The sequence below is a fragment of the Fukomys damarensis genome, unplaced genomic scaffold, assembly GCF_012274545.1.
Source record: "Fukomys damarensis isolate Sample0158 unplaced genomic scaffold, DMR_v1.0_HiC HiC_scaffold_9, whole genome shotgun sequence".
NCBI classification, from domain to species: domain Eukaryota; kingdom Metazoa; phylum Chordata; class Mammalia; order Rodentia; family Bathyergidae; genus Fukomys; species Fukomys damarensis.
This window is the reverse complement of record NW_022900921.1, coordinates 22,533,025-22,545,834: the sequence shown is the minus strand read 5'-3', so window position 1 is coordinate 22,545,834 and position 12,810 is coordinate 22,533,025. Positions and strand designations below refer to the sequence as shown.

At 43.8% G+C, this 12,810-nt stretch overlaps 2 protein-coding genes across 9 annotated transcripts in view; one reads left to right on the top strand and one right to left on the bottom strand.

The window, feature by feature from the left end:
• Positions 1-12,810, top strand: part of LOC104860873 — a 100,431-nt gene that overhangs the window by 57,533 nt on the left and 30,088 nt on the right. The window lies entirely within an intron of this gene.
• The window catches only part of Gabrp (gamma-aminobutyric acid type A receptor subunit pi), a 64,570-nt gene that overhangs the window by 22,228 nt on the left and 29,532 nt on the right, over positions 1-12,810 (bottom strand). Inside the window, exons 1-2 of one of the 3 annotated variants that reach the window (XM_010622183.2) lie at positions 4,883-5,051; positions 346-440 (exon numbers count right to left, since the gene is read on the bottom strand). In XM_010622183.2, coding sequence (XP_010620485.1) covers positions 346-398 — 53 coding nt within the window. In that variant the 5' untranslated portion in view covers positions 399-440; positions 4,883-5,051. Of the gene's footprint in view, positions 1-345; positions 441-4,882; positions 5,052-12,810 lie in introns of those variants that run through there. The other 2 variants (XM_033761622.1, XM_033761623.1) reach the window with 2 other exon arrangements.

The following is a 12,810-nucleotide window of genomic DNA, read 5'->3' as shown; positions in this document are numbered from 1 at the left end:
TTTTTTGTTTTTTGTTTTTTGTTTTTTTTTGCCTCTGTACCAACATTGACTTTCCTAAGGGAAAGTCTTAATTTTCAGCTGGTGAGTTAGCATCTCTGTGCATTATCCATTTGTTATAAATCAAAATGCCATAATAAATCGGAGAAGCTTACATTTGTCTTCTTAAAAGACACAAGAGATTAATCCAGTTACAATTTTGGGACTGTTTGCTCTGTACATGGAATACATGTTCAGGGCTTAGGGAAGTGAAGGGACTGGGTTAGAAGGAAATGCTGCCACCCTTCTTACCCCATGGCTATACATGAAGAAGTTTGACCAAGGTCATTTTGAAGTAGGAAAGCTCACCTTTGTGTGAAGAGACTCAGACACATGAAGGTGAAGTGGAGACTGTAGCTCATGTTGAGAAGCTGTTCACAAAGAGAGGTTCATGTAGGAACAACCTGGGAGACGATGGGGCACAGTGTCAGGAGAGAATCTACGGCCTCGCCTACTGCCAGCCTGACCACTGTCTCCTGGGGTCACCAAGAGCAACATTTTCCCAACATACACAGGGAATACTCTCTTTCCATACTTTTTAGTACAACCTCTGCTCCCTGCCTGTCATTCTGGAATGCAGTACATCATTATGGAGGGATGGCTTTATTTAAGTTCACCCCAAATAAAGGCTGAGACTTTAGGCAGTGGGGCACTGTTACCATGAAATGTAGCCTGGCCTGCATATTTGGGAACACCAAATATGTTCTTATATGCACCTTGTTCTGACACCCCTAACTCTATGTTCACCTGGCCCCACAAAACATTCTCTTACTGATCCCAGGGTTAAGACCTGGGAGACAGGTTGTACTCTCACTTTATCCTCATAGCTCCCTCATGTGGTGAGCAAGTTAGTCCTGTCTTAGGTAGAGGAAATAGGATCATGGAAAGGATACTATACTAGTTATTCACTGGAATAGCAGAGACAACTTTGAGTCCGGGGAAGGCTGCCTATTCTTGCAGGTACTCTCTTCTTTCAGTACTGGCTTCAGGACTATGCCTTTGTTGTCTTGAAGACATTCATTGCTCTCATGATCTTTCTGACCTGATTCTGGGAGCTCTGCAGCCGTGTGTTTGGTGTATACCAGTGTGTATGTGGGGATAGGCATGGCCTCCTTAGATGTGAGAGCTACCACCAAATATCTCCTTGAGAGAGCAGGAGGCAGCTAAGCAGGCCAGCCTCTGGCCCATTTTACTGTGGCAACAGAATAGGGGTTCTCAGTCTCAGATGCCCTTCCTAGACAGATCCTAACAGGGCCATCCCTTTCTCACTGGTAACTTCAGGAAACCAGGCCATTTTCTAGAATCTAACCATTCTGGAGCTTTGGTCAGATCCAGCCATTCATTAAGTAATATTATGCTACTTACAAAACCAACACCTGCCTACAGTAGAAATGAAAACAAGACAGAAATGAATAAATTTAAGTGCAAATCCCAATGATATGTCAGTGTAAGTTCATGGATTAGAACAAATGGAGCATTGTGATATGGAATGCTAATGGTGAAAGCAATAGTCTGTGTGGGTGGACAGGGAGCTCAGTTATACTGGGAATCCAAAATTGCTTTAGAAAAATAAAGTCTACTTAAAAAGACAAAAAACAAAGCAAAGGTAAGCCCCTCCCATTTCTCCTCTCTAATCTCATAGTTCGAAGAGATCCATCAATTATTTTATTTATAAGAAAAGGGAAAAATGGAAACAAAGTCTTTGTAAATAAGGAGGGGTGGAGGGGTTGAAGGGAGGGCAGGGGTGTAGGGAAAAAATAAAAATGAAGATACATCATGTAAAGGTACAAGATCCCAATGATGAATGTAGCTGTACTGTATACCTAAAAAGTACCAATAAACTTAATGAAAAAAATTTACTTTATCCACATATATATATTTATATGTATACATATTTTTACATGAAGAAAAAAACTGAAAAGCAAAATTAGGGTGATGGTATGTTCTTTTCCACTTAAAATATACTTATTGAATAGTTAATGTATATTTACCTGTGCTAAGCATTTCTAAATTCTTCACCCTTCTTTAAAATTATTACTATTATTCTCACTTTTCAAAGGAGAAAACCAAGGCTCTGAAAGGACAGGACAGATTCCCAAAGTTATCTAGCAAGGGCAGGGCAAAATTGAATCCAAGCATGCTGACCCTAGTCATTGGTCACTGCACCACAGAATGTGATTTGATTTTTCTAAAAAATTAGCAACACCTTTCTAAGTCAGCTCTTATAGATCTGCTTCATTATTTCCATTGGCTGTCAGATATCTCAAATTTAAACATGATATTATTTGCCTACATGCAGTATCTTAATTATAAACACTAAATTATTTCCAAAGTTTTTACTGTTACAAAATCATTATTAACATGTTGCACATATGTAAGCTGTTATAATTCTGCCCTCTGATCTCTTTTTCCACCTCAGCCTTTTTGTTCCTGCTCATCAAAAATAACACCTAATGGCAGGGATGTAGCCAGTCATAGAGTACAAGGCCCTGAATTTTATTCTCAGTACCACAAAAAATAAAATAAAAGTTGCCTATAATTTCAGTGGGGCCAGAGAGGCCTAACTAGCCCAGCCTGAAGTTCATTTTAAAAATATCAAGATATAAAACTAGCAGCACCGACCCACCAGCAAACATGTTCATACTTTCTTCTTTAGTCCTCTCTCAGTTGCTGTCCTTTCCCTTGTCCCCAGCATCGAGTTCAAGGGTCCACGGAGTGGCTCCCATACTCTGCATAGGTTCCACAGATTGAACAGGTTCCTCGCATGAACCAGACACATGAAGCACCTCCAGAGGTCCTGCCTTGTGGGGCAGAGAGATATGCAAGTAGTGACCTGAGGTGCTCTATACCATATTCCCACTCTATACTAGAAGCAGAGGCAGGCGCATACTTAGGAAATGAGTGATCCACTCCACTGGGGGAGAAAGGGACAGTGCTAGGAGACAGTCATTAGACTCTTGGGGTGTGTTGCATTTGCCAGCTGGACATAGGACTTGGGGGCCATCTAAATGTAAGACAAAGAATGGATGTCATCTACACCACCCTCTAGCCCACTCACACTCAGCCTCTTCCCCTAGCTTTTGGTATTTGCAACTTCTTCCTAGTCCTGAATTGGCTCACTTCTTATTAAGGGATATGCCTCTGTTCCTCTACATTCTATAGAAAACTGCCTTTGATTAAGTAAGTTGGAGAACCATCTAGTTTTTTGGCTCCACGCATCCTATTGAATAGAGCATTCCTAGTGGCTTAAGAAGAGAAAATGTTTGGGCCACTCATTATCCTCCAAAGAGCTTCAAGCTCTGAGGAGCTTTGCCCGAGATAGAAGAAAAAATGTGATTCTCTTCCTGCCCTGTTAGGCTGCCAAGTTTGTCTTACTTTATTATAGAGGAAAAGAGAGGTGAGAAGCCTTCTGCATGCCTGCTAGATGCTAGGCCATCTAGCAGATTTCATGGCCATCTGGTCCATGGGTGGAATCTCAGATTTGTAAGGGGATTCAGCTGAGGCCACACACTTGTTAAGTGGACATGACTTGAATCTACGTTTCCCAGGTCCCTATGCTTTGTACTGCCTCTGGGAGGACATCCTTAGCTCCCTAAACTAAATTACACTTTGTTCTGTTCCTTGCACCAAACCTGTTTCTGGAATGGAGTGCTGTATGTCCGAAGTAGCAATTGTGGGCTGATGCCATTTTAACTTGTAGCCAAGGAGCCAATCATTACGTGGTGATTTATGTATCAGCCTGTCTGAGTGGAGGCTCTCGTCACCAGCTTTGATAGATGTTGACAATGGCATTTAGCAGAGAGGTGCACTCAGCCACAAGAGGGCAGTGTCCCAAAGGTTATTGATGCGGCAGCAACTCTGAGGTTCTGCCTGGAATCATCCCACCCTCTGCACCTGCTGAGCGCAGTGTCCACACAGCTTCCAGGAGGCTCCTGGAAGGGGCTTTCTGGCTAAAGTATTTTCTGTGCTTGGGTTTTGGATTCAGACAGGAATCATGTATAGCCTTTTAGAGCCTTATTTTCCCATCTGACAAGTGGGAGTAAAAAAAACAAAACAAAACAAAAACCAATTTTCATTTTCTTCTCTCTTCCATGTCTTCCACAGGGATTTAACTAATCCCGCTCTGACCGAGAAAGCCCTAAGATCAGGTTCTTTCTAATACACCTCATCGTGTCAACCCAGAGTGTGAGCTAACCAGCACCACCTCAGGAAAGACAGGGTCAGACACAGGACAGCAAGGTCACCCAGGATCACCTGGGCTAGTAGCACTTTTCTCCTAGACTGGCTCTAAGAAACAGAGGTAACTCCAATATGTGCAGTTTCCACTCCTGCTCGAGACTCATCATTTCATATATATTGGGAAGCCCAAACCCATCACACCCCAGCCTCCTTCCTCCTTGGGCAGTTTCCCGGTCCTTAGTCATTTCAGCAGAGACAGAAGCCACTGGGGGAAGTTCAAGTGGAGCCTGAATTAGGCTGAGTGAGGAGAGGACTTGGTGGCATGGTTCCTCCCCAAGAAAATCACGGAAGGTAAAGTGGTGCGGGGTGAGACCCATGTCTGCTGGTTTGGCTGGCTGGCCGGCCAATGCAAATGCAGCTCTAGTGTCAGATGGCAAGAGCTCTAATTTTGGCTTTGCCACTTCTTTTGAGATGGTATAACTTCTCCCTGATGCTCAGTTTCCTTCATTTAAAAAGGGGATCAGTCTATAACAGGACTAGGGACAGAGTAAGGGCTCAGGAAATCCCAGGCCTGGCCCCTTTCTCATCCTCTGTCCCAGTAGGGCTTATATTTGAATCTCCTACCCTCCCCCCTCCGCGTACCATGAGGGGCCAGTATTTCCCTTACCAGGCAGCTGTTCAGGCTTTATTAGGGCAGGTGCTTGGGCCCTCCAGGCAGGACTTTCAGTCAGGGCATACTCTTCTGGGTCCCCAGGATCCTTTCCATCTCAGCTCTGACCCCTTGGATGTGAGCATGCAGCCATTCTGTAGTGGAGTGGCTCACTCTTTGGCTCTTTGGGAAGACAGAGCTGCTGAACCAGCTGGGCAGAAACAGGTGGGTGGAGCCTCATGCAGATCCTCCCTCAGTAGAGCTCTGCTTGGTCCTGGGTGTCTGTGGGAATTATCCAGTTCCTGCTGTGGCAACTGGCTGCCAAGGGTTTGATTCTTAGTTCACATCTCATCCCTGGTCCTGGACCCTAGCCAGGAAAGACTCCTGAGATCTAAGACCTGTGAGAGCCAAGCAAAGTGGGTGACCTCACCCACCATGCCAGGTTCTTTCTGCTTTTGGACAACACCCCTCCATCCTGGTGCAACGGAATGGGAGTTAGCAGTTTGACCTTGGGCAAGTCATTTCACCTCTTTAGTCCTCAGCTTCCCATGCATAAAACAAGAACTTAAAAACATAAAATATTTAAAAACTCTGGTCCCTGCATATACGTTTAAAGATGTTTTTGTGGATCAACAGTAAGCCTGATCTATGTGAAACAAGACTTTCTGATCCCAGCACCTAGTGATTTCCAGACTGATGAGCTTCAGAGACATAGAGGCAGATAGGGGACAGAGTCTCAGCAGACCACTCCAGAAGAGGTGGGAGAGACTCTGGAAGAAATTCGACTAGATTTCTCCGAATTTCTTCCCTTTTTTTGCATCCCAAACCTCTCACAGAGGTCTTAAACTCACCACAAAGTCCCTTTAGGAACATTCCAGATAAAGGGATCTTTGTCCTTTGTGACCAGCTGAACTTCCTAACAGAAGTGCTTCAGTAGTGTTCCCCTTGCTCTGTGTCTTTCCCCATCATCATAGCCAAGTAGCCCTGAAAGTCACTATTGGCTGTAGCCTCTGGGTAGAATTCCCTGACACTTGCCCTTAAACCAAGAGAGCTGGGGATCAGGAAGGGAATCAACTGGAAGGGCAGGGAGAGAGCTCAAATGTGGCATGATATCCAGAGGTGCCTCTTTTCTTCACAATATTAGAGCTAACCTTCTGCACAGACCGTGCTGGCCCTGGAGGTGGGGAGGTGGGAGACAGGGTTAAAGGTAGGAGATGCCCAGATGGAGCTGCATGCAATTAAAGGAGTGGGCAGGAGGGGAGGACCTCGGTTTACAATGCACCATAGATGGCTTTGGCCCCAAACCAGCTTCCTTAGTGTGGCTCTGGAGCCTGGCCAACATTGAAAATATTTGTGTGCTGGCCAGTAGGGAGTGAGCACCTGAAGAGAAAGCTCTTTCATTCTTCCTGATAGGCTTCACTTTCACCTGGGAATCTTGAAGGCAGCCAGAACAGGAATGGCTGAGGAGCTAGTTTCAGTTCTTAATGAATAAAGGGTAGTTTGGGGCTATTCTCCAAATTTCCAAGGCTCCAGGATAACAAGACAACTCAGAGCTGAGAGGCTGGGGGATGGGGGGTGTCCTCTGACTCCAGAATAGTGGAGACTTAGATGAAGGTACAAGGGCTGGCTTGCTGGCTGACTCTGGGAAAGTTGCTCATCTCTGGATCTGTACCTTACCTGACACATGGCAATGAGGATTCCTCAGTGTTGCTGTAAAAATTCAGTAGTGACAAGTATGGTTCTGTATCTGAAACTATCTGGCACATTGTACCTGGCACATTGTAGCTGCTTAGTCGCTCTTTTCCCATGGTGTTGTTAATTTCTTCACATACTTGCACTTACCTATTTAACCCCACACCTATATATGTATCTATGTATGCGTGTTTCTGTGTAAGTATGGGATATATATATATATGTATATATGTATATATATGTAAGATTATAATTAATCTCTGATTTATTGAGCTATCACCTATCTAATATTTAAATATTCTAATTAGATTGTTGGTACTTTCACTGCCTGGGGCTTGTATTGTGTCTTTATGTAGACAATCAGTGAACATGTTATTGGACTGATTGTACCTGGGGGGCCAAACAGGCCAGATTTAAAGGTAATAAAGTAGGTATGATAAGAGGCTTTATCTTCAGTTTCCAACAATGCTTTCCTCTAATGCCAGGTTTATTTAGATTTCTTTTGGATGAGTTGAAGAAATTCCCAGATTGAAGTTTCCAGGGAAATGATGGTCTTCTCAGTTTGTCCCAGGTAGCCTTGTTCCTTGGCTCCAGAACTCTGGCAGCCTCCCCACCATCAAAGCCATTTAGTTTCTACTCTGACCTCTAGTCTCAGGTTACTGAGGTCAGTGGTATTTCAGGATGGTGAGCTATGCACATAGCTGCCCACGGGTTACTCATCCCAGTACCCACCTCCTACGCCACACGGCCACACACCCTCTGAGAGTGTGTCCCAGAAAAACAAAGGACAGAGTGAGTCAGTGTGTCTTGGCTTGTTCCTTCATCATGATGCACACAGAATACTAAAAAGCCATGGCAATGTTGTACATTTATATAATACTGTACACTTTCCAGAGCTTTTTACTGTACATGTGCCTTATCTTTTTTGAATAATATTATAATTCTGTGATGCAAACAGGGCTGGTTTTTTTAGTTTTCATTTCTCAGATGAAGAAGGGTCTCCAGTGTCACCCAGCTACTACTCAGAAGTAGGGCCAGCACAGGCTGCAACCCAGGTCTTAGAATTCTGAGTTTTCTGTGTTGTTAGTGTACCCATTGCTCTTATTAGACCTTATTGGGTTCCTAAGGTAAAACTTAAACCCTCCAGCTTCAGTTGCTTAGTTGACTTCTTGAAAAATCACCAATTTTGGAAGTCACAGCTGGGGAATATATTGTTAGTCTTCCACTAGCTTTGTTGAGGTGACATGTCTGACTCAAGCCAATTACCAGGTTAAAACTGTTCTCTAGTAGATGAAAACAATAGATATTCCACCTCACTCCAGAGTCAATGGCTGCTATCAAGAAATCAACCAATAGCTAATGCTGGAGGGGTTGTGAGGAGAAAGGAACCCTTCTCCATTGTTGGTGGGAGTGCAGACTAGTGTAACCACTGTGGAAATTAATATGGAGATACCTCAAAGAACCAGGGTTAGAGGCCCCATTTGACCCAGCTTTTCCTCTGCTGGGTATCTTCCCAAAAGGATTAAAAGACTCATACCACAGCGATATATGCTCACCCATGTTTATAGCAGCACAGTTTGTAACAGTTAAGGCTTGGAAACAGCCCAGTTGCCCATTAACTGGAGACTGGATAAAGAAGATGTGTGTGTGTGTGTGTGTGTGTGTGTGTGTGTGTGTGTGTGTGTGTTTTATATAAAATGGAGTACTACTCAGCCATAAAGAATGAGAAACTAGAGACATTTATAGCTAAATGGATATACATTGAGGTCATATTCTTAAGTAAAATAAATAGGACACACTTGTAAATACTGAATAGTTTCTCTGGTGTGAGAAACTGAAAGTGTAAATAAGGATCTAAATGTATAATTGATAATGTGAAATAGGAAGAAAAGGTCTAAAGGGGATAGGGGAAGTGGGAGGGGTAAAGGAAAGGAAAAAATGGAAACAAAGTCTTTGTAAATAGGGAGGGGTGGAGGGTTTGAAGGAAGGGCAGGGAATGGGGAAAAATAAGAACCAAGACACATCATGTAAAAGTACAAGTTTCCAATATGAATGTAAATGTATTGTATACCTAAAATGTACCAATAAACTCAATGGGGGAAAAATACCTGTTCTCTAGTAAATCCTCAACCCTCACAGAGGAGAGTTCCTTTCCTCTTTTCTCTATCTCCTCCCTGTACCCACTGCCAGACATGGTGCTGAGTGCTGGCAGAAAGATGCTATTGCTGCCCTCATTCCTGGGCCTTCCCTCCTGGCTTACAGTTTAGAGGTGAAGACAGACTATATCTAAGTAAAGCAGATATTAACCACAACTTGCAATAAGAGCTCTGAAAGAATTAAACAGGGTCTAACAACAGAAATGAAGCTTCAGAGCTGGCCAGTTCAGATGAAGAGATCTAGGCCCAGCCCCTTGAGAAGGGACAGTTAAGCTGATTCCTGGGGGACAGGAAGGAAATGGCCTAATGACCAGGAGGCAGAGGAGGCAGGGCAGGAGCTGGGTTCTTAGGGGACCATTGTGGAAGCTGCTGATTCAGGCATAAAACCTGACTGGAGGAGAAGCCAAGGGTGGCCTCCTGTCTTCTCAGGAGCTTCTCACCTAAAGTTCTCAGAAAATTGAATGTCTACCACCACAGAAGTCTTTGCTGAGCCTTGGAATCTCTCGTTTCTCCTAGGATTCTGCCAGACTCCCACAGTCTGAGATTCCCTGGAGCTCGGGGAGGTCCCTACCCACACTTTCTTCAATTAGTGCTTTGTTTCTTTTTCTCCATTAGCCTTTTTTCCTTAGCTGCCCCATCACCAGCAGCTTTAGGATCTCTGCCAGAAACCGAAAATGTTAAACATTTCAAAGATCATTCATAAGCCATAATACAATCATTGGCTCTGGGGGCCACAGGTCGGGGGAGGAGGATGGGCTGGAACGACCTGGAGGTGTGCTGAGTCCCCAGTGAGACCATCCACTCCCCTTCTGTGCACCCCAGGACGCTGCTTCTGGGGACTTTGATGCACATGGTACAATATGGCAGCAGTGGAACCTCCAAAGCGGAAGAGGGCAAACAGCCTCACCAAGTGCACAGAGTCACTTCCTGCTGTGCAGAGCTCCTGTCCAGTGCATCCAGCTTTCTCACACTCCTTCAACTCAATAAATAAGCAGTAAAACAAATAACAATGAAAAACCTTTCATAGGGTCAGGCTATCCATGTTAGTTTTACTTATTGATAGGATTCCCTGATCACTTTCAAAGAATTCCAGAGTCCAAATACTGTAACTTTCTGCCTTCCCTAAAATGTTGCCTGTGTTTCAAAACCCAGTGGGGTCTCTCATGGCTCCACTTGCCAAATGGGCCCTGCCCCCCCTGGATCCTTGGCACCTTCCTCAGGAGCGAGGAAGTATCTTTGGATGAGGGGACTGAGGATCTGTGTCACAGGGGAAGAAAGTTCTCTGTGGTGTTGCCGGTGAAGCTGGGGTGGTGGGTCTTGTTTGGGATGAGAAGTGTTAGTCTCTGTGGCTGAGCAGAACAGAGCATAGGCACCAGAGTTAAACTTAGGTTCCAATATCTTGGCTGTAACACTCCTATTCCGTGATGTTGGCACATTCCCTAATGGGTTTGAGCTTCAGTTTCTCCTCTGTGAAATGAGAATACCTGCTTTGTCCCACTGGCATATGTAGAATTCTGTACACTATGCCCAGCTCAGACAAGGGGCTCCACACATGTTTTCTTCTGTGCTTTCAAACCCAGGGCCCTGAGAAGCCAGGTGCATGCTGTCAGGGAGCATTTGTGTTGTAAGATGCTGGTCTGACACCCAGTGCTAGAAACCTAGCACCTAGAGGTGCTAAGATAAGCCCCTGTGGCCAAGACCTCTGCAAAACCCCCTCTTGCTTCTGCAGTGGTGTCAGCCTGCCCAGCTGTCTCCAGAGTCTTGGAATACAGGCTTTGGGCTCCCTTCCATGACCTTCAGGGCAGCTCATCTCCACCCTCAGGACCAGCCCTGGTCTGCTTACTGCTTTGGAACAGCCCACGGCCAAGTTTTCTATTTCTTAGAAAGATGGGACTTTGTTATTTTCCCTTCATTCTTTCAGCAAAATTTGAGAGCTTATTATGAGTCAGATGTTCTTCTAGGTGTTAGAGACACAGGGGAGCAAACTATAACTTTTAGCAAGTGGAGACAGAATATAGACAGATGATAGATAGGTGCACTGTCAAAAGGTATGGGGAAATATAAGACTGGCTAAAGGGGAGGGGAACTGATGGAGTTCTACGTTAGGTCTAATTAGGCTCTTCGAAGAAGTGGCATTAGAAGGAAGTGCAAAGAAAGACACCCTGTCCTCCTCCAGCCTCATGCTCCTTGTGTTACTACTCTTTCTGAAATGCTACTACCATCAGCTCACTCACCTGCTTAAAAATCCTTCACTGGGTATTTAAAAAATAAAACCTAAATACTTGTTGGCATGGCATTCAAGAGTCTTTAGGATGTGGCCCCAAAGATACTCAGTTTTTATCATTCTGCAATTATCTACCTGTGCTGATAATGCTCATGGTTCTAGAAATACCCCCTACCCCTAAGGGCACCCCCCCTCCACATGTCTGATTTGTATATACCTCTGCCTGGAACAACCTTTCTCTTCTTCCTCTTATCCATCAAGTCAACTGCAACAGGCCCTCAGAATCCCTCTCATCCATACCTAATTTCCTCCCCTCTGTTCTGGCCCTTTCAAAACACCTATCCTATCTTACACTGTAGGTCATATAAGCTTTATTTTTGCCTGCCCCCCATACCACACTATGAACCCCTAGAGAAATTGTTTGTATATCATAGAACCACACACACAGTAGGTACTCAATGAAATAATGAATAAAGGAAAGTGATGCATTCTATTTGTTCTTTGTCACCTTACTCAGCCTTTTCCAGTGTGGCTCATTTTATTTAGCAAGGAAAAAAGATCTGGTTCTTTTCTCTCAAGCAATGCCCTGTCTTCCTATTACCTTTACGAATTTCTTTTCCCCTGTGTTTTGTTTGTTTGTTTTTCTTTTTCTTGTTCTGCCTCATGCTTCTGGTCTCTTTTCCTAACTTTCCTCCAAAGCCAATGTATCTAGCTGTAGGTCTGGGACATGAGACACACAGATGTAGCCCTGCTCAAACTTCTTTCAGCTGACGCAGACTTCTCTCTTGATGACCTAGCTTCTCTCTGGGCTCCCAAATCTCACTGGTTGCTGCTCCTGGTTTCTAGAACTGATTCAGGTTTATTGATGAGGTATGTACTAAGCCAGGAGGAGCTGAGAAAAGCAGGAACGGGACCTCTTTATGTTGCTATGACCCCAGGCCTAAAGGCTCATTTAGCTTGCTCACACTGTCTGGAGTCCAGTCTTGGCCTTGGGATTTCCTCACTGTCATTTTAGACACAGCTTAGCTGTATCTTCCACCAGTACTCATTCTGGTCTTGAACTTCAAGAACTTGAATTCTCTGACCTGATGTTTGCCTAATTCACTGTTTTGCTTTTAACCTGATGACCTGACTATCTGATCTCTGGTCATTCTTTCAAGCCCAGGGACTATTTACTCATCCATGCCTTCAATTATTTAATACACATTTAGCAATGGTCATACCTTTTGCCATCTAAATCAGATATCAACAATGTTTACTCTAAAGGGCCAGGCTTTTTTTTTTAGGCTTTGTGACCACATGGTTTCTGTGGCAACTACTCCTGATGGTGAGGTACAAAACCAGATACAGATAGTATATACATGAAGAGAACAGGCTATTTTCCATTTAACCTTATTTATAAAAACAGACATTGGGAAGGTCCATAGCCTGTTTTCTGATCTCTGTTAATGTCTCACAAACCTAAGTAGGTGTTCAGAACATCACTGGTAACTGGGCATTCTTTGAAATTAAAAGCACTACAAATACTGAATAACTTTCCTTATCAAATGAACACCTGTTTCCTCTTTTTAACCTTTCTTTTTTATACAGAGTCCACAAAACAAAAGTATACATCAGGAAATAAAAAACTTGAATAATATTTTAATACTAAATTTATTGAGACATCATGAAATTACTACAAGTTACCTTTGGCCTCTACATTTACAAGAGATGATCAAAGTGGTGATCATTAGCTCCCACACATCTATTAGTACAGCAGCCTGCTGAAGTGTGTGTACAATTTTTTGCCAGACTCTATACGTAAATATATACACACACAAGTACTACAGATAATATATATATATATGTGTGTGTGTGTGTATGTATATATATAT